General features: G+C 41.0%; 1 protein-coding gene across 6 annotated transcripts in view; it reads left to right on the top strand.

Annotated features, from left to right (window-relative positions):
* The window catches only part of STOX2 (storkhead box 2), a 223,898-nt gene that overhangs the window by 105,441 nt on the left and 94,088 nt on the right, over nucleotides 1–24,369 (top strand). The window contains exon 1 of one of the 6 annotated variants that reach the window (XM_006130165.5): nucleotides 79–2,770. The exons of 4 other annotated variants lie outside the window; for them this stretch is intronic. In XM_006130165.5, the coding sequence (XP_006130227.1) occupies nucleotides 2,605–2,770 (166 nt within the window). In that variant the 5' untranslated portion in view covers nucleotides 79–2,604. Of the gene's footprint in view, nucleotides 1–78; nucleotides 2,771–24,369 lie in introns of those variants that run through there. One more of the 6 variants, XM_006130167.5, reaches the window with a different exon arrangement.

Genomic DNA, 24,369 nt, shown 5'->3' with positions numbered 1-24,369 from the left:
TAAATTCATACTTTTGTGAAAATCTGAGTCTGGATATTTCTTCAAGGTGGCACATGGAATTTAGATAACAGGAATTTCTTTTTTGGGTTGAATATTATGTAATCTACAGAATAGGAAACTACTGGAGAATTTCCTGCTTCTTTGATACATTGTTTTGATTGTTAATGTATATCATTTTGTTAAATTACAGGAAACAGCACTGGGGGTGGGGAGCAGAGAGGTGCATCATTTGGAATCCATCTGTGTCACTGTGTAGTTCTTCATCTGGACCGGGAAGCAGTTTTCTCTTGACCTACAAGCCCAGCAGTGAAAAGAAAACTTGAAAGACTGATTAGACTATAGGTGTGATGGTGGTGGGGATGTCTGTGGGATGAATATTTGAATTCTGGTGAGGGATTAACCCGTTTCATTCTATGCAAAAAAGAAACATCTGAATTCAGTTTATTTGAATTATTAATTTATAAACATTCTTTTAAATATAGACGTAGAACAATATAACAGCGGATAAACACATATTTGAAAATGGGCTCTTTAATCTAGCAGTGAGAGAGATAACATGATCTGGTGGCTAGAAGTAATGAGGTGTAACTTTTAACAATGAAGGCAATTAACCACTAGAACAATTTCCCAAGAGTTGTGGTGGATTCTCCATCACGTCCAGGCTTTAAATCAAGATTGGATATTTTTCTTAAAAGATCTGTTTTAGGAATTATTTTGGGTGAACTTTTGTGGTCTGTTATACAGGAGACATATTAGAGGTCACAGTGGCCCCTGCTGGCCTTGCAATCTAGAAAGAGTCATAATTGTGTGTGAGGAGTTTGAAGAAGTGAAGCACTATGGAAATTCTAAGTATTAATAAATAAATAATAATTAATCGTTTGTAATCAGAGTGAAGTTTAGTTAAACCAGAGAAGCTGAAAATAATAGCTAAAAAGGGAACAGCACAGAAGACCACAACACTTACTCAACTGAGTTTTAACTTTTATGTGGCAGCAACTTGGGTGTTTTCAGACTTGTAGCTTAAGCTGAAATGTATCTGCTTCCCTGTCTGCCCCCACTACATGCACTGTTGTTCTAAAATGATTGGCTGTGGGACTAGAAACAGCTGTATTGAACCTTGATTTTTAAAGAGGTTGCAGGTCTTCCTGCTGCTTAGCCAGTTGGTAGCAGTTAAGACTAGAGAAGAGAGTGAGAGCAAAGTAGCTGTTTCCATATAGTTTCAAGACAGCTTGATTCCTGTGTGATGGAATGTGTTTGCAGCTGTCAGATGAATTAATCCTTGCTATCCTCATTTTGACTTGCAATCCGTTGGGTTTGTGCAGATGGAGAAGTTCTGCAGCAAATATTCTTTCCAAACAAAAGATTTTCTTTCCTTTCCTTCCCTTTATTTTTTATTTTTGGACTATCCTAAAAACACATAACTTTGTATGTAAATATATGCAAGCTGATTATAGGCTGGGGCATATGCCAAGGTTTGAATGAACTCAAGAGTGTTTCACATTAAAATGTGAAGCCCTGACAGGATCAGTGCATCTAACTTAAGACAGCTTCTTGATTAGCATGAGACTGGGTGGCTGCCTTGTTTCCTGCCCTTCAATAGCTATTCACTGTTTTCAAAGGCGGAGAACTGTTCAGCGGAGGAGCTGTGGCAACTTGAGCAGACTATACACGGTGGACTCACTGAGAACAAATGTTTGGATTTTTTGCAGTCTAGCCTCCCAAGCCTGCAGGAGCTTGTGTATTAGAGAGGAATATACATACATCCATTAAAACAAATAACTGCACACACAAAAGAAACAACTGGCAAACTGCTGCAAGAGGGCAAAGGATAGAGAAGCCTCAGCCATTATGACCATCTGTTTCTCCTGGATTCTACAAGAATACATTTGCTGTTTCCTGTAGGTGATATATGCTAGATGTGTGAATGAGACACATGCACATCCAGTGTGTATGGATAAGCGGTGGGTGCTGCTAACAGGAAGATTGATCGAATGATTATTGCAGCAATGGCTTAGGCTGCTTCTATTGATTCTTGGCTTGGATCCTGATAAGTGAAGAAAAATGACTTTCACTGTTATCAAAGGGTCATTCTAATTCTGTGATGCTGGAGATTTGACAGTGCTTCTTACAGTTCCTGGGTGCTCTGTGTTTCGGGTCAAAACCAAAGGCAGTGGGGCTTTCGTAATTTGTTTGGGTCTTTTTTGTTCTGGCTCACACTTGGCTAAGCACTCCTATGCTGAATCGGGCTATTGTTTGGGATCCCAGAGCTTTTCATGCTGCAATACCCTACCCTTTCACCCCCCTTGCTTAAGAAGCCACATAATGTGCCTTTCCTCCACATGAATCTGGAAGCTATAAGCTGGACTGATTGCAAATGAAGTGTAATGCATTGTGGGACGTGTGTAAAATTGGATCATTCGAAGGGGGGGGGGAGAGAAGGAACAGACCTGCAGTTTGCTTCATACAAGAGGTAGTGGCAAAATGTTTGCAGATTCTACCCAAGCTGTGCCTGTAGCAGACTAATGAAACGAAGCATCGCAAGCACGCTGTGAGGCCTGACTCATGCCACTGCTGCGGGAGGATTAGACTGCAGGTAGCCTCAAAATGAAGAAGACACGGAGTACAACCTTACGGCGAGCCTGGCCTAGTTCAGATTTCTCTGACCGGGCCTCAGACCGCATGAGGTCCCGCAGTGAAAAGGACTACCGACTGCACAAACACTTCCCACCAGCTTTTATTGCCCAGGCATCACGGGGCTACATGACATCAGGTTTGTAACAGCATTTTTGTGCTTATTACAAGGCTCAATGTTGGGTGTTTATTTGGCTCGCTAATACTGTGTTGATAGGTAAAAGGGTATCCTATGACTGATAGCATAAGTTGTTATGAATAATGCAAAAAAAAAAAAAAAAAAAGAAAAACCCCGACATCCACCATTTTGTACCTCAGCAAGATTCACAGCAGGGCCCTTTCAATATGGTGTTTAAAATCTATTAGTAAAAATAAAATAAATGAAAAGAAATAATATTCATATCTATATTTTCAGCTGAGGATAGGTAAAAAATAACTTGGGTTTCATGATCAGAGCAGTCACTTTGCTCTTCTGCTTTATGAATAAGTATGTGCTGAATATTTGCTACCAAACCAAAAATTCCCTTTCCATCTAGTTAAGTATAATTATCTCTGTGGAGGCGTATCTATAGTGCATTTTCTAAAGAAGTGTCACCTGTAATTCTGAATGCTCTTGCCCTGTTCCAAGCTTGTCGGATTTCAGAAGCATAATTCTATACAGAGAAGTGGATTTGTAGTGATAATGAATATAAATACAGTATTTGTGTATAAAATCTGTCTGTGTGTGTGTGTGTGTGCATGCGCATGTACACATGTTTATTCATCGTTTTAAACATAGGTTATATGGAAATAATGGACCCTGCATCAAAATGTTTGTGCGTGGCAAAAAGGAAGCACAAATTGTAGGAACAGAGAGGCAAAAATGAGAGGAAAGATTTATGCTTCAAATTAGAACTTTTCATATAAATGAAAAAAGCTTCAGTATTTCTAAATGAAAGCTTATTCCTTTTTAAATGTATCGTACCAGCCATGTAATTCAGAAATTCGAGAAATACAAGACGAATACTTGGGAGAATGCTGGGGGGAGGGGTAAAGAATCCTGGAAACCTTCTTTGTTGTTCTACTGCTTGGTTATTGTGAAGATCAGACAGAACATTTCATTACTGTGATGTCAAATATCAATTCATCATGAAGGCACATTTTTCCTGTAAGGTTTAGTATAGGTTGAGTAGGCAGATTCCTTTAAAAGGGAAAAAATAGGAGGGAGAGGGAAAATGAAGGTATTTACCATGTACAGTTGAAAACATTTCCAAACCCATAAATGCTTGAAAGGCTAAACCAACCGCTTGTGGTTTTCAGTTACATTCATACTTTACTATTGCTCTCCCTAATAAACATGGCTCTTTAGCCAGGAGTGGGTTCTCATATTTTAAAAATGTCTCATGACTCTTGTGTAATTAGCCCCCAAATGTAAACGAAATAATGTGCATTATATTGCAAATCTGCCTACATATGGATATTGTGCTGTTTTGACAATAATATTTTTTCTTTCATGGGATGGCTCATATTTAGGGGAAATAGTAAGTATAATAACTTATACTTAAGCAGCTGAAGGAAGCTACCGTGGTATATTTTTGGGTGGTGATGGTGCAGCAAATTTAGGAAAGAGTCTGAAAGCAGATCTGACTTCAGCTTGTAATTCTAAAATCTGAAGAGTTATTTTATTACTTTTCTGATATTCTTAGTTTGCGATGCACCATGTCAGTTTTGGCTCAGACATCACTTTTAAGCTTTTCTTTTAATATGGCAATCAATTCTGATGTTGAAGAAGCTTTCAGTAGTGTTTCTGAACAGTTGGTTGTGTGGGAGTTGTTTTGTTTTAAGGACACAACAAAGATTCATTTGTCTTGGAAACAGCATTATCATAGAAGCATTATCTTGACAGATTTCTTATGATCAAATTTGAGTCCTCCTTAAGATCAGATGTGTAGCTATCTGTATTTTAGAGTGGGTTGATCCCACAACGTGATGTTACAGCTGTGAACATACAGGAGTCTGATTTTTAATGTTAATGCACACCAGTGGAGGAAGTAGGTGTCATCTAGTATGAGTAACCTACTAAAGTTATTATAGGTATAACAAAATGGAAACAAAAACCAGATTATTTTCTTTTTTTTTAATTAAATTGGCAGAATTTTAGCTGGAAATGTAATTGTTGCATTTTTGTGAGTGGCATGCTTTTTTCTGTGTGTTTTTAAAAAAAGAAAAAAAAAAAAAAGGGTCCCATCCAGTGCCCTTCCAGATATTAGGTTTGAGAGGAATGAGTACTTTGTCTAAGCACTTCTAGCTATTTAAACTAATCTCTCTTCCTCACAGGAAATCCATAGGAAGTCTTCTTGCATAGAAGTTGTGACTATGACTACAAATACACCCAAAATGTTGTACAGGAGAAAGTGTCCGGAACACACACAATTTTCAGACTTCTGCATTCTATTTGTCCAGTCATTTAACCTAATCACCATTACTATTGTTGTGGTTCTTTTTAATTAAATGCTGCATTGTTTGGGGGGGAGGGGAAGGAAAGACAAAGCTTATTTTTTGGCTTGATTGCTTTAGATCAGGGATATAACATAGAGATAAGCAAGTGAGAAAATAACTCTTGATGAGGCACTACAGATCTTAAATGCTGTATAACTCGGAATTGTTTGTGGAAAATTCAGTACATAAACATTATTGCTTTAAACAATACAAGAAATTGTGTTATGAAGAAATTGTGTTAAAAGTAAAGCTTTGGAAAAATGCAGTCTCTAAATGGCATCTAGTGTATTATAAAGGGAGAAATGTAGGCTCCTTACTAGAGAACTGACAGTGCACCATTTTTAAACAGTCTTTTCATTAATAATGAATGAGAACCAATTTAGAAATTTGAATTATAGTAAGCAGTATTGATTTTTAGTATTAGCCTTTTCAGTACCTCCAGGGCAAACTGCCAGTAACCTATGGCAGTTATTGCAAATATGGATGAAGTGTATATGGGGAAGCCCTCACAGAGATTGTCAGATCAGTGGAGAATAAATTAAAAATATATAAATCTAGAAAAATCTCGCATTTTACTGTTGAATAATCTCTTAGTGCTGGCTATCTAATCTGTTGTAATCCAGAGTTTCTTCAGGCCTCCTAGCAACCACTGGGTTCAAAGGCCATGCAATGTGTTCATTGTTTATGCTGAATATTAATTTGCTAGTGGAAGACTAAGGATAAAAGCTTATCTATTGCTGAAAAAGAAAGCTATTACAATGAAGATGTTTGCTGCTGCATGAGAGATTTTGAACAAATGGATGCAATACATTTTGCACACCTCACAAAGAAAAGGAATTTGATTTTTTAAATTTTTGTTAAGAGTCTTCATTTTCCCTCTAAGTAATAAAGTTCTATAATACCCCACTCAGACTGAAGTGGAAGTGGAAGTGGAACTTACTGGGTGTTTGTTTAATCAGAAGAGGAGATCCACGTGCTGAAGTCTACATAGCTATCAAATTGTGCTACCAAAATTGGATTGGTTGAGTTTTTATATTGTTATAAACTAATAACATTTCAACTATCTATGTGCTGTTTTAATTAAAAGCTGTTGGGGTTCTAGGTAACTTACTAATTTGAGGTTGGAAAAAAACCTATTCCCCCTTCACCATAAAGAAACAGTCTAATGTAAACAGCATGAGAGCATGTCTGAAGGATTTTAAATGAGTACCTTCTGAAACTACAGAGGTTACTTTCTGAGAGATCTGCAGTTCTGAGCTCAAAACTTAACAATGACAGCATAGTGGATGAAATTTAGCTCTGGTGTAAGTCAGTCGATGCTCAATTATGAGCCACTACTTTTACAAAAAGTTTATTAGCTACAACAACAACACAAAGACAAACATTCAAATAGTTTTCCTTAGTTTTTGCCTAGTATAAACTTTGCTTCTGAAGGAAAAAGCTTGCTGTTCTTTATCTTTTGAGGGATTAAATTTTGACACAAAGCATAGTAGTAGTTCTTCAGCTTCATTTAACAGAGGGAGTCTGCCAGTCATTTGAGAGAATCAGAGAATCCTAGAGCTTTTCTTAATCTTGACCCTTCTGAATTAATAAGAAATGAGAGATGTCCATAGAAGCTTGGTGGTCAAAAGAATACACATTACTGTAGCTGAGGGACTGCAACAACAGAGAAATCTTAGGGGCTTACGTAGGGGTTCTCCCTTCAGTTGATTATTTGAAGGAACATGTACTGGCCTGAAAGTTGTGTTGTAATTGTTAGTGAAATAAACAATATTCAATTACCTACTTTGTTTCAGTTCGAAACTTAGAGACACTTTCCAACCTAGCTGCTTAATAGTGATGTAGTATACAAATCTGTGGATTCTGAAATGGTCTAGGTTGAGCCCATTAATTGGGACAGTAAAAAAAAATCTTGAATCAGTTGGCGTTATGGTTGCAGGGCCAGCTGAACCCTGTCCTCATCTCTGGTCTCTTGGAACAGCAAGGTGCTTGGCTTCCAAGTGCAGCTTTTCTCTCTCAAACTACAGTTTTTTCTCCTCTGCTGCTAAATTGGTTTGGATGGGGCTAGATTGCTCCTTTGTTCACTGACTAGGCCAAGCTTGTGGTCCTATCTGTAAGTGCTAGTACTAGAGGACCTGGGAATGCTGCTGTAATCCCTGGCTTGAATTGGTTTCCATTATATACATTGGGTTTATATTGTGGTTCAGTGCTCTCAACACCTCCATTATAAAAATTATTCCAGCACCACTGGGTCTACCCATCCATTCTGTCCTTTGGGAAATTCACCTGCCCTGCAAGAGACCTAGGACCCTCTACTGGGTACTGTCTGGTCCCCATTATGCCTCTGTTCAGCTTCAAACAGGAAAATCACTGGCTCTGACTTTTTCAGTTCTTTAGAGAAGATTCCTTTCTTCGTGTAACTCCACTAGCTAATCTTTCTAAAGCTACTCATAGCTTATTTTTCTTATCTATCTTTTCCTTGTTTCTTCCCGAAAAGAACGCAAGACATTTTTTTCCTGTGCTTTTCCCTTCTACAGTGCTTGTTTTTACTCTGTGCTCACTTATTGGACATTCATAATTGACACTATCCTACAACACTGATATTACTATATCACTATTATATTGCATATCTTCAACTCCTTCCTGGTCTCTTTGAGTGCACTCTTTCAGGCCTCAGGCCTTCCCCTCTAATAGGGTAAAATTTCCCACTGTTAGACCAGGTCCTAATCTGTAGAACCCTATGTATCAAACATCCCTGCTCAACAGGTCTTACTGGATTTGGATATCCATAGCTCTACCGTTCAGAAGCTTGTGACCATTTGTGAGTACAGTGACCACAGTGGTGTTTTAAATCATGTTTTGTTTGTACTGTTAAGATTAAAGGATTTTAAAACAACAAATGTTCTATCTATATGCATGCCTGTTTTACTTAGAATCCTAGTCAGATCTGTCTAACCCAGACCCATAACCTCTAGGGGTCTGGATCTTAATCTGTTGTCCTTAACTTCCTCTGCCTCTATCCTCAAGGGCCTTTCTTTCCAGCCAAAGTTCCCATCCTCCCAGCTCACATTCTCCAAAACAACTTTAATGAGCGCCACAGGGGGTCGGAGCCAGTGGTGGTGGGCCCAAAGCCAGAACATCCAAATTAATGGCTTTTGCATTGTCTTTGAAGTGTTCACTGGGAAGTGTATATCTGTTTCCACATCACTCCCAGGTGCATTTCCTCAGTCCTGCTATTAAATTAATTCAATGTATGCTTACAGCACACATCACAATAATCCAATAAAGATACATACCCCTTCTTCCTCTCCCCGCCCCTCCCCTCCAAGAATCAGACAAAAATATAAAACACGCAGTATACATAAATTATTACAGGCAGTTTCAAATAAATAACAGAAGCTACACTCTGCCTTCGTAGTAAAGATTTTTCTCTTTAAGGCCCACTAAATCTGTGAAGTTGATTTGATAAATCTGGAAAAGATGAAACATCTTGCCAGTCTGAATATAAACCACATCTTTGCAAAGTGCATTGCGGTGAGGGGAGATGGAGGAAGCTGAGTCTTGAGAACTCTCCATTAGTCTTGGTCCAGCCCAGTGCCCTGGTTAATTGCTACCACCAATGAGAATTAATTTGTGTGCACTCAGGCATCGGGTGTCAGACGGAGGATTAAACTACCTGCTGCAACATTCTGTGCACAGTTTTAATACTGGGCTATCCGGTTAAATTTAAAAAAAAAAAAAAAAGATGGAAATTTGCTAAGATATTGTAGCATTCTTCCAAATCCAAAAGATTTTTTTTGTTGGTAATATTCTGGAGGGAAAAAGTTTTGAAGAATGGCACAGGTTCATTGCAAGTTTCCTCATTCTGTGAAAATTTGTAATTTACCTCCACTGATAGTATTCCAGGTACAGGCAGTCCCCGGGTTACGTACAAGATAGGGACTGTAGGTTTGTTCTTAAGTTGAATCTGTATGTAAGTCGGAACTGGCGTCCAGATTGAGCCGCTGCTGAAACTGACCGCCAGTTCTGACTTACATTCAGATTCAACTTAAGAACCCCAAGTCAGCTGCTGCTGAAACTGATCAGTGGCTGATTCCAGGAAGCCCGGGGCAGAGCAGCTCTGCCTCGGGCTTCCTGTAGTCAGCGCTGGTCAGTTTCAGCAGCGGCTGACTTGGGGACGCCTGGGGCAGAGCAGCTGGGGTGCTGCTGGGTTGCTCCAGTAGCACCGTTCCTCGCTCCTTGGCGCTACTGGACCAACCCAGCAGCACCCCAGCTGCTCTGCCCCAGGCGTCCTGATTCAGCCACTGCTGAAACTGACCAGCAGCGGCTGAAACAGGACCTGGGGCAGAGCAGCTGGGGTGCTGCCGGGTTGGTCCAGTAGTGCCCAGAGCGGCACTGCAGGACCAATTGGCAGCACCCCAGCTACTCTGCCCCAGGGTCCACAACAAAAGCCTGGTCTGCCGGGGGGGGGGGGAAGCACACTAGCTGCGCCCCCCCCCCCCCAGCAGACCAGGGACACAGGGAGCAGAGCCGCAGCGGCAGCGGGGTGCCGCGCCTCTGAGGCTCTTGCTCTGGCAAAGTCTCAGAGGCGAGGGACCCCGCTGTGGCTGCGGCTTCAGTCCCGGTGCCTGTGGTCTGCTGGGGACGGTCTCCAGCAGACCAGGGGCACCGGGAGCAGCTTACGAACGGGGCTTTCTCGCCCCGGAGCTCGCAGGCAGCAATCCGCCACCTCGACCTCCGGGGCGAGAAAGCCCCGTTCGTAAGTGCGGATCCGACATAAGTCGGATCCGCGTAAGTCGGGGACTGCCTGTATTACAATTTCTTGCTGCCCGAATCTGGGACAGTGGCTCAATCTATGTTTGAAGAAAGCCATGTTTGTTCCTAATGTTTAAATATAGTTCAAACCTGACTTCCTGTAAACTTTTATCTTACATGCTTTGGCCTGCTGGAAGAGGCCAAGCAATGGTAAAAGCTTGTTCAGAAACTTAGTTTAGGGCTTATGTGGGACAAAGATCTAAAATGAATGCTCACCAGGAAAATAAAGCATACCTGGAATTTAAAATAACCTGGGATTAATTCAATGCCTAAAGAATATGATATATAAGCCTTGGAAGGCTGATCATTCTGCATTACTAATTACAATAATTTAAAAATAATCAGAGTTGGGAACATCTGCTTTGGATGAAGCAGAGGTATATTTGCATGTAGAAATGAAGGATGCCCTTTTGTTGTAAGAAGTAGTTGAGCATTGATGAACGATACTATATGAAAGTAACTTGCTAGGTTTAGTTTCCTAAAATATTACACTTTTGACACTGAAAACTAGATCTTCCCTCTCTAACCCAGAACTCCAGTAATGGTGGGCGTTTTTTATACAGAGAGATGTTTCATAAAACAGTTATGGAAAAACAGTTATGTTGTGGCTTTTCAAAGCTACAGCAACACTATGTACCTCTATACATGCACTTGCAGAAGTTTTTGGTGCATTAAGTTGGCTGTGGGCAGAGACAGTCCTCCTGGGTCTCTGAGGAAGAACACTCAGATATGGCAATTACATCTACCCTTTAAATAGATCTAGCATTTGCTCTTCTCAGGGGCTATCAATAGTCAGCAGTTGATGGGGATGAGGGCTTGCCCAACTCTGTACAATAGCCACTTTGCCATACCTCATATTCTGTGTATAAGCACTATCATTTTCTGCCCCTGCAAAACACCATTGGGAGAGTGGGAAAAGAAGGGCTTATTGTGCCTGTTCTCTTCCCCTGACTCTGAGGACTCTTCCCCTGACTCTCTTCCCCTGACTCATGGGAGAGGCACTATGGTTCAGTGGATTGGCACAGGATTGTAAATCTGAAGATAGAGTTCTAGTCCCCTCTGTTCCACTGGCTGGCTGTTACCTGGGGCAAACAGTACGTACCTAGTGATATTTCTCTTTCCAACACTTTCGGTTTGTTCTTTTAAAGCAGGGTGAGGACTTGCCTAGATCTCGCCACTCACCCCAACATGGGGAGCTTGTGCTGGTGCTTCAGCCTTCCTGCGGTCCCTCCAGAGGGCTAGAGTGCACTAAATCTACTAGGCTGCTCTTCCTCCCTCCCCCCCCGCCCCAGGCTCTGGTATGCGAGGGAAATATAGGGAGTGTCTTTCTCCTTCTCAGTCGGGTGCTACAGTGAGGGTTTTTTTCCCCTGCTTCTCACTTGTGTTTGGCCCACAACTGATTTTTCTGTGGGTCATTGCCCCCGACCCTAAAATGGTTCCCCGCTACTCATGTAAAGTATGTTTTTTTGGTGCAAGAGCTCTTGTTATGGGCTTAGCAGGACCCTTTTGTGGGAAGCACTGCATCTCAACTGGGATCTCTAGATGATATTGTAATATAAATAATGATGAGCAGCCAGAACATGTTCCTTAGCATGCAGAGAGAAATCAAGGTTCTGCAAACAGAATCCTTCAAACCAGCTTCTGGATTCTGTGGCACACATTAGACATTTCCATCCCCCCTTCATGCTGGCTGAAAAAGAAACCTACTTATTCATAATACCAGCAGTAAATGATGTGGAATGACTGTTATTAAGTACTGTTATCACTTTTACCATATCAACCAACTCTTCACAAACCAGAAATAGCTCTATTTTTCATCGAATTGTAGAAGATGTGATTCCAGTAATTTGAAAAGAGTGGGGACGGGCTCCTGTTAATTCTGCAGGAAACATTAACTTCTGGGAATAGTTGCAAATTCGTAACTTATTTTAAATTTCAATCTGTAGTTCTGACTTTCCAGGAATAACAAATAAATAGATGTTGATAGTTTAATAGCTAGATGAGATATGAGTAGGATTTGAAAATTGAAAATAAAAGCAAATGTATTTGAATAGAAAACCAACCGTAATTATGCATGCAGTTATTTTTTCTTTATAGCAGTCCCAGGGCCAAATTCTGCGGGATACGTGGCACCTTCATTTCCCAGTGAAATCAGTCCATGTAGACCCAGATATGATCAGAATCAGGTGCTATATTTGAGAATTGTTCATGTTTCCCCAATAGAATAGCAAGAAGAGGAATCCTTCAGAACAGAAATAAGATTCGGAGAGCAGAAACAGGAATATTCTGTTTTATCTGGTGTTTTGTATACTTCAAATTATTTAAATTTTGTTTGTGATCTACTGAAAGTGTGGGCTTGGGACATGGCTATACTTAGCAAACATGAACAAACCAGGAAACTGTTATCATGTCCTCTCTCAGTCTTCTCTTTTCCAGACTAAACAAACCCATTTTCTTTCCAGTCTTCCCTCATAGGTCATGTTTTTAGACCTTTGAGCATTTTTGTTTCTCTTCTCTGGATTCTTTCCATTTTGTCCATACCTTTCCTAATATTTAAGGCTAGGACATGGCTATACTTAACAAACAAATCAGAAAAATACCACCTAGATGGAAGGGCATAACAATTTGGTCCTGCAGTAATTAATTCTGCTTCCAGTTCTGTTCAGTACCTTCATTGGTGATTTAGGGTGTGTCCCTCTTTCGACAGAGGGTTGTAAATTAGACACTTCGAAATTGCAAATGAAGCCGGGTGTCACAGGGCTGACTCACTACCCTGGTGCCTCCAGGCAGCAGTTCTGGGAATTAGCTTGCCTGACTCATTGGGTGCCTCCGTCTAGGTGGCGTCTCCCCATGTTCCCCTTGTGCACGGCGTCCTCTTCAGGACACTGCCCTCTGGCAGTGCCCACTCCAGTCTCTCTGGAGTGAGTCCCCTCTTGGGGGTGGGGGTGTTATTTCCTACGCATGTACATCTAAACTGAACGCTTTTTCAAAAGAGCGCCATGATGCGATTATGCAAATGAAGTATGAGAAATTCAAATCTGGCTTCATTTGCAATTTCGAAGTGTCTAATTTACATCCCTCTGTCGAAAGAGGGATGTAGTCTATGCCTTAGATAATGGCATAGACCGGAGTGGAGAACCTTTTTTGGGTTGGGGGCCACTGACCCACAGAAAAATTAGTCAGGGGTCACACACAAGTGAGAAGAGGAAAAAAACAAACCCAAACTCCTCACTGAGGTGGCTGAGGGAGAAGACTTTCATCTCACACACCAGAGCCTTGGGGGGGCCCAGGCTAGTAGATTTTGCGTGATCCAGCCCCCAGAGGTACTGGAGCACTAGCGTGGGCTCCCCAATGCTGGGGGAACCCCTGAGCCTCAGGGGCCAGATTCAGGCAAGCTGGAGGATGCATCTGGCCCCCAGGCCTTAGGTTCCCCACCTCTAACAATGACAGTATGCTTATATGGTTTGCTGATGATACTGAGGTGGGAGGGGTTGCAAGTGCTTTGGAGGATAGAGTTAAAATTCAAAGTGATCTGGACAAACTGGAGAAATGGTCTAAAGTAAATAGGATGAAATTTAACATGGATAAATGCAAAAAGTACTCAAGTTAGGGAGGAACAAGTAGTTGCACATATACAAAATGGGAAATTATTTCCTACGAGAGAGTCCTGTGGAAAGGTATCTGAGGGTCATGATGGAACATAAGCTAAATATGAGTCAACAGTGTAACACTGTTGCAAAAAAAACCCACATGTCATTCTGGGATGCATTAGCAGGAGTGTTGTAAGCAAAACACAAGGAGTAATTCTTCAGTTCTACTTCTACTCCATACTATTTAGGCATCAATTGGAGTATTGTGTCCAGTTCTGAGTAGCAGATGTTAAGAAAGGTGTCAACAAATTGGAAAGAGTCCAGACAAAGGCAACAAAAAATGCTTAAAGGTCTAGAAAATATGACCTATGAGTGAAGATTGAAAAAAATTGGGTTTGTTTAGTCTAGAAAAAGAGAAAACTGAGAGGAGACACAACAGTTTTCAAGTGCATAAAACGTTACAAGGAGGAGGGAGAAAAATTATTCTTGTTAACTTTTGAGGTTAGGACAAGAAGCAACCGCTTAAATTGCAGTGGGGGAAGGGGTAGGTTAGGTTGGACAATAGGACAAACTTCCTATCTGTCAGGGTTGTTAACCACTGGAATAAATTGCCTAGAGAGGTTGTGGAATCTTCATCAGTGGAGATTTTTAAGAGCAGGTTACACAAACCACTTTCTGGGATGGTCTAGATGATGCTTGGTCCTGCTGCGAGTACAGGGATCTAGTAGACTAGATGACCTCCTGAGTTCCCTTCCAGTCCTATGTTTCTATGTGTGAAAATTAATCTGGAATAAAGTACTATGTCCATTTATAGAGGATTAACTTCCTGATCTCCTATGTGGAGACTCTTGTTCTGGAATAAAAGTGTTTTATTTCTAATTAGCTCTTCTTTCCTCTTATGACTTTTAATATTATGTCAGGAGGGCAGCAGTGTGAATGTGTCAATGGAACTAAGTTCTTTTGAAGCTGATCTCTTTCCTTCTCTCACTTATCATGTTCAAGCCTGACAAGTGCGGTTACTGATTTGATTCAGATGCTGAAGGTGAAGCAATTTGAGATTGTCTTCTTGGTATATCCTTCTGGAAGGTATGCCCCTCAGGGCAGAGACATGGTCCTGCTTGTTTGCTTGTGAAGCAGCTAGTACACAGGGTAAATTCCACCCATTGCAAGAGCCACTAACTTCAGGAGTAAAAGTAACTTAAATATCTTATTGGTGCCATCCTCCCACAAGTCACTGTTGGAGGGGAGGGTTAGAACAGGAGATGTGCGTCTGAGGGTTGCTATTGAACAGTAACTAATAATTGTAAGTGCAGGGGGGAGGCAGGGTAGAGGGTGTTGGGGGTGCAGGAGTCAGGGTGGGGAGGGAGATGTGAGGGTTCGGGAGTCAGGGAAGTGGGGGACTCGGGACTAGGAGTGCAGCCACTGCACTACCCAGGTGACCCAAGCAGTGGACCTGGCTGGGGCTGCGGGGACCATGCTACCCCAGCAGCCTGAGCACTGGGCTGCAGCCTAGGAACATTATGGCAACGTAGCCCAGGGGCTGTGGTTGTTGGCTGCGGCCCTCACTCCTGGCCCCCTGGTGGTGGTGTCAGGTGGGAGGTGGCTTGGGCCTCCTGTAGGGAAGCAGGGTGCAAAGGGGGAGAGGGAGGCTAGACAGGGAGGGGTGGGCAGCCCATACCCAGCACCAGCATGGGAACCTTACCTGTATACGGTGGCCAGCAACTTGCAGAGTCCCACCCTCAGCTGGACAGATTCTTACCGGGGGTGCCACACTGGGGCACACAAGCTTACTTTCACCTTTAACTAAGGGGAAACTTTTGGTGATCTCTAAACATTTTCATTTTGTATTTTATGTTTATACAGTAAAACTCCAATTGTCTGGCATCCAAGGGTCCGGCACTCCCGATAATCCGGCACCAACTGGAACCCGGAAGTGCTCCGGCAGCTATTTCAAGAAGTTGTTAGTCAATTACAGTACCGCCGGGTGGATCCACAGGTGACAGGCTCGCAATTTATCTTTCCTCTACTGCCTCCGGCGGGGGCTCGGCGGGAAATAGCACAGCAAGGGGTGAATCCTCTGCCGTTTTGCAGGAAGGCAAAGCCTGCAAGCGGTGGAGAAGGGGTGAGAGGCAGGCAGCTGCTTCAAGAAGTTGTTAGTCAATTACAGTACCGTCGGATGGAGGCAGTATAGCAAAGAGAAATTGCAAGCCTGTCACCTGCCGATCCACCCAGCGGTACTGCAATAGACTAACAATTTCTTGAAGCAGTTGCCTGCCTCTCACCCCCTCTCTGCCGCTACCGCTTGCAGGCTTTGCCTCCCTGCAAAATGGCGGAGAGTTTACCTCTTGCCACGCTGTTCCCTGCCGAGCCCCCGCTGGACGCAGTGCGGGTCCCGGCAGACCCATCACAGCCCCCCACCAGAGTACCTCCCGTTAGTCTGGTATATCTGACAATCCACCACCACCTGGGTCCCAAAGGTGCCGGATTATCGGAAGTCTACTGTATTTCCTTCCTCAGCAAGAACAGTTAAAAATAAATTGACCTTTGTGGAAAAGTTTGGTTTCTAAAATCTGAGGCAATAAATATTTTAATAGACAATTTGAAAGTATTGATTTAATGCTAGCCTGGAAAAGGCAAAGATCTCTATGAAAGATCTGGGTTAATCACAACATATCTCTTGGAGGGCTATATTATCTAAACTAATGTGCTGGCCACTTACGTTGTTTTCATTCCTTCCTCACCCCCATTTTCCTACAATTTTCCTGCAGCCTACTTTCAGAAAAAAAAACTTCTGACCACGTGAGAGAATATTCCGAATACCATAAGTTGAATTGCTTCACTTTGTCTTATAAAAGTGAGATACGAAACTTTTTTTTTAAATTCTAATTTTGCCTGTCAAAAATGTATACAGCATTTTAGAGTGAAATATCAATCTTATAACTATTATAAGGTTTGGCAGAATTTGATTTTTATTTTTTTAAATTTTAACAGATATTGATATTTTAAATATTTATATAAATTTTCATAATTGTGGGAAATTCTGATGGTTCAGACAGTTGTGGGTGTTAGAAAATTACCTAATGGCAGTAGACAATGATATTCAAAAAGTTAAAGCTTTATTACTGTTAAATACACAAGTTGCGTATTTCGACATATGATGATGACACAGGAAATATCCTTAAATCAAATTCTTAAGTTCTCAAACAGCGTTTTTTTTTTTTTATTATTTTGCCAATCTTGTAAATGTGGATTATCATCTATGGAAATAATTTTGTCAGTTAGAGTGTGTGCAATTAAATCAGTGTTTATAAACATTAAGGCCTGATCTATACTAGGATCTTAGTTTGAAATTAGCCCCCCAAGGTATATTTTGTAAATGATGCATTCCACACAGCCAAACCCATTATTCCAGAATAAAGGGCCATGGAATTCAAACTCTGTAGTCCTGCTTTTCATGAGGGGTAACGCTGTTCCTGAACTTGTAAGTCCGAAATAACGTTAGTGTCGCATGCTGCTAATTCGAACTAATTGGCCTCTGGGATGCAGCTATTAAAGTTGCAGAGAATAGTCATCTAAACATCATGTCTGAAATAGCTGCAAAGCTAGCCTAAAATCTAATGCTTTTGTACTACCCTTTGTAAGTTATTGGGTAGATGCCAGTTACTAAAGGTGCACTAAAGTCCTAAACTACAACTTAGCTCAAGGACCTATCCTCAGTTTTGATTTTTTAACACTAAGATTTGAACCAAGAACTAAGTATGAGCTAGAATCAGGTTCCTTGCCTCATCATAAACCTTAACATGCTGGAATTTAAGCAGAAATGCTTCTTCCCATGGATTTGGCATTAATCCACCTTCTGGGCTGATAGGGGATGGACCAGCAAAAAGGTCTGACCTAAGTGATTCCTGTGCAGTGGCCTGTATAATGCTGCAGATTAATTTGAGCCTTGGAGTTGGGAGGGCAAAAATCTTTTCCCAGGTCAAAGACTGCCACCTGTCAAGTTTTAAGTGCCTGCATGGGTTAGAAATTAAATTCCCCCTATGCGACATGGTCACACAGCTGCCTATTAAGCACCTTGCAGGGGCTCAGGGCTGCGGCAGGAAGACATACCTGTCCCCCAGCACAGACCTACTGTGGTGGGGAGAGGCGCCCCTTTCTGCTGGCCCCAGAATGGACCTGCCCCAGACTTGCTGCAGCCATGGGAGAGCTATCCCTACCCTCCAGTCCAAGTGTTCCTGTAGGGTGGAGAAAGGTGAAGGGAGTCCTCTTTTCCTGCAGTAGCCCCTGGGCAGCCTGCATCCCAAATACCTTATCCCTAGCTCCACCTAAGAGCCTGCCCCCCACCCCCGAGCCCTCTGCTGCAGCCCTCAGCGCGTGCGCACGCATGCGCGCGCACACACACACACTCTCTTCCCCCCCCCCCACCCCTTTGGTCTTGTCTCCACCACATGAATTTTGTTTTATATACCAATATGGAGGTGATGTGCCACAATAATAAATGTGCACATAATAAAATTAATTCTGCACATGTGGGGGAAAATTTAGAGGGGACACTTTTCAAAGAGAAGGTCATCAACATTTCCTAACAGGGATAAAGCAACATATTTTACCCTGACTTTGTTTTCAGACATACATGAACTATTTTGGCTGTTCTTTTTTTAAAATAGTTCAGCCTGAAGTGAACACTGAGCACGGAAACTTTCAGCACAATAAAGTTTGAAAAAGTTATAAGCAACTGAAATTAGAGTCTTATAATGGCAAGTGTCAGACAGCCTTAATAATAGGCAATGCTACCAGCCTTGCTTGTAACATATATTTATTTCCATTATAAATAAATGTTTTATGTATTATATTTATTACAGCGGAAATGGTAACAAATTCGAAGATGGGCCTAAGACTTGGGCCTTGCTTTGTGCATATGTGAAGTTGCCATAGAGTCAGAGCTCTCCACAAATACAGGGGTTTCTTGAGTCAAATTGCAGGACTGGAACTGGTTCCCTATGGAGGAGCTCATCATAAAAAGTAGTCTGGTTGGAGAATTTTGACAAAAAACAAAAGCAAATGTTTTCATTAATAGTTTTTCTCTGTTTTCCAACTAGCTCTACTAAGTGTATAGTAAGACATTTTCTGTAAACATTTTTTCCTTATTTTTTCCCTTTATTTAATTCAAACTTAACATCAGTCTAAGGAATTAAATTAGTCTAAAAAATGTGATCCAATAATCACTAACAAAGTTCCAGGGCCTTTTGGAAATATATATTTTTAACATGTCTTTAAAATCTGTCTACACAAAAGACTGAAATAGCTATGTAAACAATGCTCATTTTAAAACCACATGCAGTAGCTGTTCATCAGACCTATAATTTGCTGTATTGGCCTATTTATTGTTTAAAATACATTTAAAGAAAATATATTCACATACATTCAAAATCTGGATGAGTTTGGTTTCATTTTCAGTAATGTGTGAGGGCCCCTAAGAGCCAATTCTTCCTCTTTGATAAGTGAGCAAGTAAAAGTTTGGTTGACTTGTAGCTAGGAAGCATACTGCATCCCTGCTGTTGCCTCCTTGTATACCTTACCCTTCTCATCCATATATGCACTTTGTATCCTTCTTAGTGGTATTAAAAGCTACTGAGGGCAGTAATGCTGCTTGGAATAGAACACCTGAGTAGTTTTCACTAAAGTTCAGAAGGTTTGCCTTTAGAGGAGGGTCATCCAGTGAACAGATAGGAAAAACGGAGGCAGAGACATTCATCCTTAAGATAGAGGGCCAGCACAAGTTCCTTTGTAGGTTGTAATAAGAGAGGGTCAGGGAAGAGTCCTGAATTGCATCACTTACGTTGTGAGAGCTTCATTGTAGCCTCGCAGACTGATCCCAGGAATTTTTGCCTCCTTAACTCACTTGTAGATTTCAGCATCAATAATTTAACCCAGATCTTATGGCATATCTGCATCATGGCTACATTTTTTAGTGAATCTGAATCTGATATATAGATGAGGTAACAATTCTATTCTAATATATTACAGTCAGAGTAACATATAGCCCAGCAATACAATAAACCCATCCATTAAGACTAAAGCTATTTTATCTAAACAATTTTGATTTTATGATTTAAGGAAACACACTAGAGTAAAATGAAAAATGCTTCAGTTTAATAACTTGTATACAATTATATTGGGATCACTTTTAAAGTAAGATTCAATATTCAAATGAAGATTTATTTGTTTAAAAGAAGTTCAGAAATGAAGCACTCCACCTTTACGGGATCATCTTAATTCATACGGAGGGGCCATATGTTAAGGAATGTCACAAATTTACACAGTGACTGTGGCTGCTGGATTTTAATTTGGTTTGGCATTAAACCAAAGTTGCGTACAGTTGAATGTTGACACACTGCTCCCTATTGGCAACATACCTGAGGAATCTCAAGAACATGGTCACCTAAGTCCAGTTATAATTTATGCTCAATATGCTGACTTCAGATCTGCACATTTCAAATGAGAAGCATTAAACAGGTGTTATGTTAATGTAAGGAGGGTAACATTAGGGTTGCTATTTTGTCATAAGGCTTGAAATTAATAAGTGATCCAAGTGATTTAAATCAGGCAAGCAGAAAACCTTGGAGTTTTTTAAATAATTGATTTTAATCTTGCTTTGCTTTTGTAATTTTTTGTTGTTTTTCTGAAGAAAGGTTGTTTCTCATTTTCTGATATAAGTTGGCACTTTTTATTTTGCTATACATTTTATATGTACACATTTATTTAAGCAATTATATAGCTTAATATTCATTTTAGTCAGATTCTTAATTTTTGCACTTCTGTTCAGAGAGGTGAATGATGCATTTCTTAATATTGGATGATTTTTTTACTCAGTTTTGTCAAGCTATATTTGGGTGGAACTTGGAAATCCAATTATTAAGACATAAATCATCAGCTTAAAATAGTTTCTGTTACTTAAATACCTTAAATATGCTTCATACATAAGAAAACAAAGTTTAGTTTATCAAAACATTGTTTTGTTTAAAACAAAAACAAAATTTATTTATTAAACAAAAGAATTATCTGAAGCTAGTGAATTTTCTTGAAAATGTGAGAACAAGTAGATCTTTTCACCCCATTTTTATTAATAGTTTGAAAGAGGAAAACAAGTTTGTTGCCTTTGTAACTCCAAGTTGATTAATCAACTTGAATGACCTATTCATAAACTGAGCTAGTTGAATAAACTTAAATTAAGAAGATATCTTCTCTGTATCTACAGTTAACTCTGGATCCAGGTGCTTAGTCAGCAACTTCATAGAATCATAGGGTTGGAAGAGATCTCAGGAGGTCATCAAGTCCAACCCCCTGCCCAAAGCAGGACCAACCCCAACTAAATCATCCCAACCAAGGCTTTGTCAAGCAGGGACTTAAAAACCTCTAGGAATTGAAATTCCACCACTTTCCTGGGTAACCCATTCCAGTGCTTCACCACCCTAAAATCCAGCGTACACCTCCCCCACTGCAACTTGAGACCATTGCTCCTCGTATTGTCATCTGTCACTACTGAAAACAGCCTCTCTCCATCCTCTTTGGAACCCCCCTTCAGGAAGTTGAAGGCTGCTATCAAATCCCCCCTCACTCTTCTCTCCTGCAGACTAAATAAGCTCAAATCTTTCAGCCTCTCCTTGTAAGTCACCAGTTCAGGGGATTTACTTTCTTTAAAACTTGACTTGGCAGCAAACATGAACTGCTTTTTAAATTTTTTATTTAAATGATTTTCATAGAAAATAGTAAGATTTGGCTTTAACAAAGGTCATCGTCATTTCCTATTTAATTTTAAATAGGGTTATTTATTGTGTCATTAAATATATTTAATTTAAATTTAAAGTAGGTTTTTATCCCCCTGAAAGTAAATGTGACATTTTATGGCTACTTGACATTATGTGTTTTGAAGAAAAGAGAAGGATTGACTGGAAGCTTTGAAGTAGGACTGAATTGCTGGCAGGATAGATGGATGGAAGTGGAGTAGAGACGTACCTGCTAGTCCTTTGGAGGGCCATACTTTTTGAGAGCTCGGAGAGTTCTTTATGGAAATGCTAAATCCCAAGATAGGGAATTTGGTGGTGCTGGTGATGATGATAGCTTTAAACAAGGGACTTTTCCTCTTACCAGAAATAAATTGTGACACTTGTGTGCCTTAGGAGGATGGGAGTGGAGACGTTAACCTTAGTTAATGTGGGACTGCTCTGTGAAAATCAGGGTGGCATCTCTGTGTTACTTTTTGTTGTATCAGCCTGTTTTGGGGGCCTCCCCATATTACTTTTGAAGATCAATTCCACATTTGTGATAAAAATATGCGGAGCTGTAAAAGATTCAGTGGCTTTATACATTTTGAACGCATAGCCTGCTATCTGCCCTGCCCCCGGATATGTCACATAACATTCCAGAATCTTAATCATACATATTATAGCATGGTGACCCTTACAAATTTTTTATGTGCACAGCAGATTGTGATGTCCTCAGAAGGAATGTTTTATTTTCATTCACCAATTTCATTTCCCACCTACCCCTTCTCCAGCCAATTTTCTTCCCCTCACTTTTCTTGTCCTCTAACTCTCTGCCCCTTTGGAATCCTAGTTCTTATGGAATAAATGTATGTTACCTAATTAAGTATAATGTTGACTCCTGATTCATATTGCTCATCAGGTTTGATGTCAGGATTCCACAAGGTTTCACCTCCTCCAGTTATTCATCAGTCCATCCATAATGCCCCTTGAAATTTCCTGGGAATAGACCACAGCATTGGAGGGCCTTGTGCTCTCTCCTTCCCTAAGGAAACTGTCTTCATCATGGTGAAGTGCTGAGCACTTAACAGGATTGGGTCCCAGAGAGACATAATTATTTATCTCTGTTGCTATTGTCTGAAATTTTCCAGCACTTTTCTTTAAGCACCTAATGCTGGGTTTTATGCCTGAAGACCCATGACTTGTACTGATGACAAACTCCCACAGCTCCAGTGAAGTCAAAGATAGCTCTGCATGCTTAGCATCTTTTAAAATCAAGTCTTAGTTATTATGCCCATCTTAAGGTTTGGCAATGATGGCCATAAAGTATTTTATCCAATCCTGAGTTTTTATGTATGGAGAGGGGGCGGGGTAGATCAGTGGTTTGAGCATTGGCCTGCTAGGGTTGTGAGTTCAGTCCTTGAGGAGGCCATTTAGAGATGTGGGGCAAAATCTGTCAGGGATGGTACTTGGTCCTGCTGTGAAGGTAGGGGACTGGACTCAATGACCTTTCAAGGTGCCTTCTAGCTCTAGGAGAGAGGCATCTCCATTCATTTATTTTATTTCATTTATTAACACCTAGGACACTCTGAACATAAGAACGACTATACTGGGTCCAACCAAAGGTCCATTCTAGCCCAGTATCCTGTCTGCCGACAGTGGCCAATCCCAGATGACCCAGAGGAGGTGAACACAGCAGGTAATCCTCACGTGATCCCTCTCTTGTCATCCATTTCCAGACAAAACGGTAATATCAATACCCAAAATAGACAAAGGCCCGTCTAACCGGACATCCAATACCATCAGGAAAGTTGCTATAAAAATACCTTAATCACATTTAAGTACCCCATGGGTTCATGGAATAGTGGTATAGAAAGTTACATTGAGATTTTTTAACTTTATAGTGCAAATTATAGTTTAAAATCACTACTGTTTTTAAGAAAAGAGTTTTGTTTCTTTACAGTAAATTAATAGAGATTGCCTATCTCTTAGGACTGGAAGGGACCTTGCAAGGTCATCAAGTCCAGTCCCCTGCCTTCACAGCAGGACCAAATACCATCCCTGACAAATTTTTGCCCCAAATAGCCTCCACAAGGATTGAACTCACAACCCTGGGTTTAGCAGGCCAATGCACAAACCACTGAGCTATCCCTCCCCCCTGATGAGATGTAGACAATATTCTATAAATATATCAGAAACAAGAGGAAGGCCAAGACAGGGTAGGCCTATGACTCACTGAAGAGGAAGAAACAATAACAGAATGTGTGGAAATGGCAGAGGTGCTTAATAAGGATGTAAGCAACTAGTCAACTACCCATTAACCATACGCTAATCAGATAGTCGAGTAGTCACTCAACTAATCACTCCCCCCCCCCCTCCTGCTTCTATTAGAGAGAGGCAGCAAGGAGTGGAGAGCAGGAGCTGGTGCTAGAGGGAGCCAAGTTAAAAGCTGGTTCTTCCCAGCATGGTGTGGGGGGGTGGGGCAGGGGAGACAAAGGTCTCCCAACTGTTGTGCCTCTCCCTTTTAATGTACAAGGCTATGTCTAGACTACATCCCTCTGTCGGTAGAGGGATGTAAATGAGGCACTTCGAAAGTGCAAATGAAGCAGGGATTTAAATATCCCATGCTTCATTTACATAATCGTGTCATGGTACTTTTACGATCAAGTGCCATTTCAAAAGTAAAACTGTGGTCAAGACCTCATGGTTTACAGGATCTTTCAAAAAAGCGCCCCGTTTTTGAAAGAACCATGTCGCTACCGTGGTTTTACTTTCGAAATGGTTGTTGATCAAAAGAGCTCCATGACATGATTATGCAAATGAAGCATGGGATATTTAAATCCCCACTTCATTTGCACTTTCTAAGTGCCTCATTTACATCCCTCTGCCGACAGAGGGATGTAGACTAGACGTAACCTAAGAGCCATGGCTCTTGTACATTTCAAAGGGAGAGGCGCAGAAGTGGGGACCTAAGCAGTCGGGTTGCGCCTCTTCCTTTGAAATGTACAAGACCTGTGGGCAGCTCTTGTACATTTCAAAGGGAGATGTGCAGCAAGATAACGAGCACCCCAGTTATCGACTAATTAGTTGAT

Source organism: Pelodiscus sinensis, chromosome 4, assembly GCF_052426305.1.
Source record: "Pelodiscus sinensis isolate ZL-2025 chromosome 4, ASM5242630v1, whole genome shotgun sequence".
Taxonomy (NCBI): domain Eukaryota; kingdom Metazoa; phylum Chordata; order Testudines; family Trionychidae; genus Pelodiscus; species Pelodiscus sinensis.
This window is presented reverse-complemented; position numbering and strand designations above follow the sequence as displayed.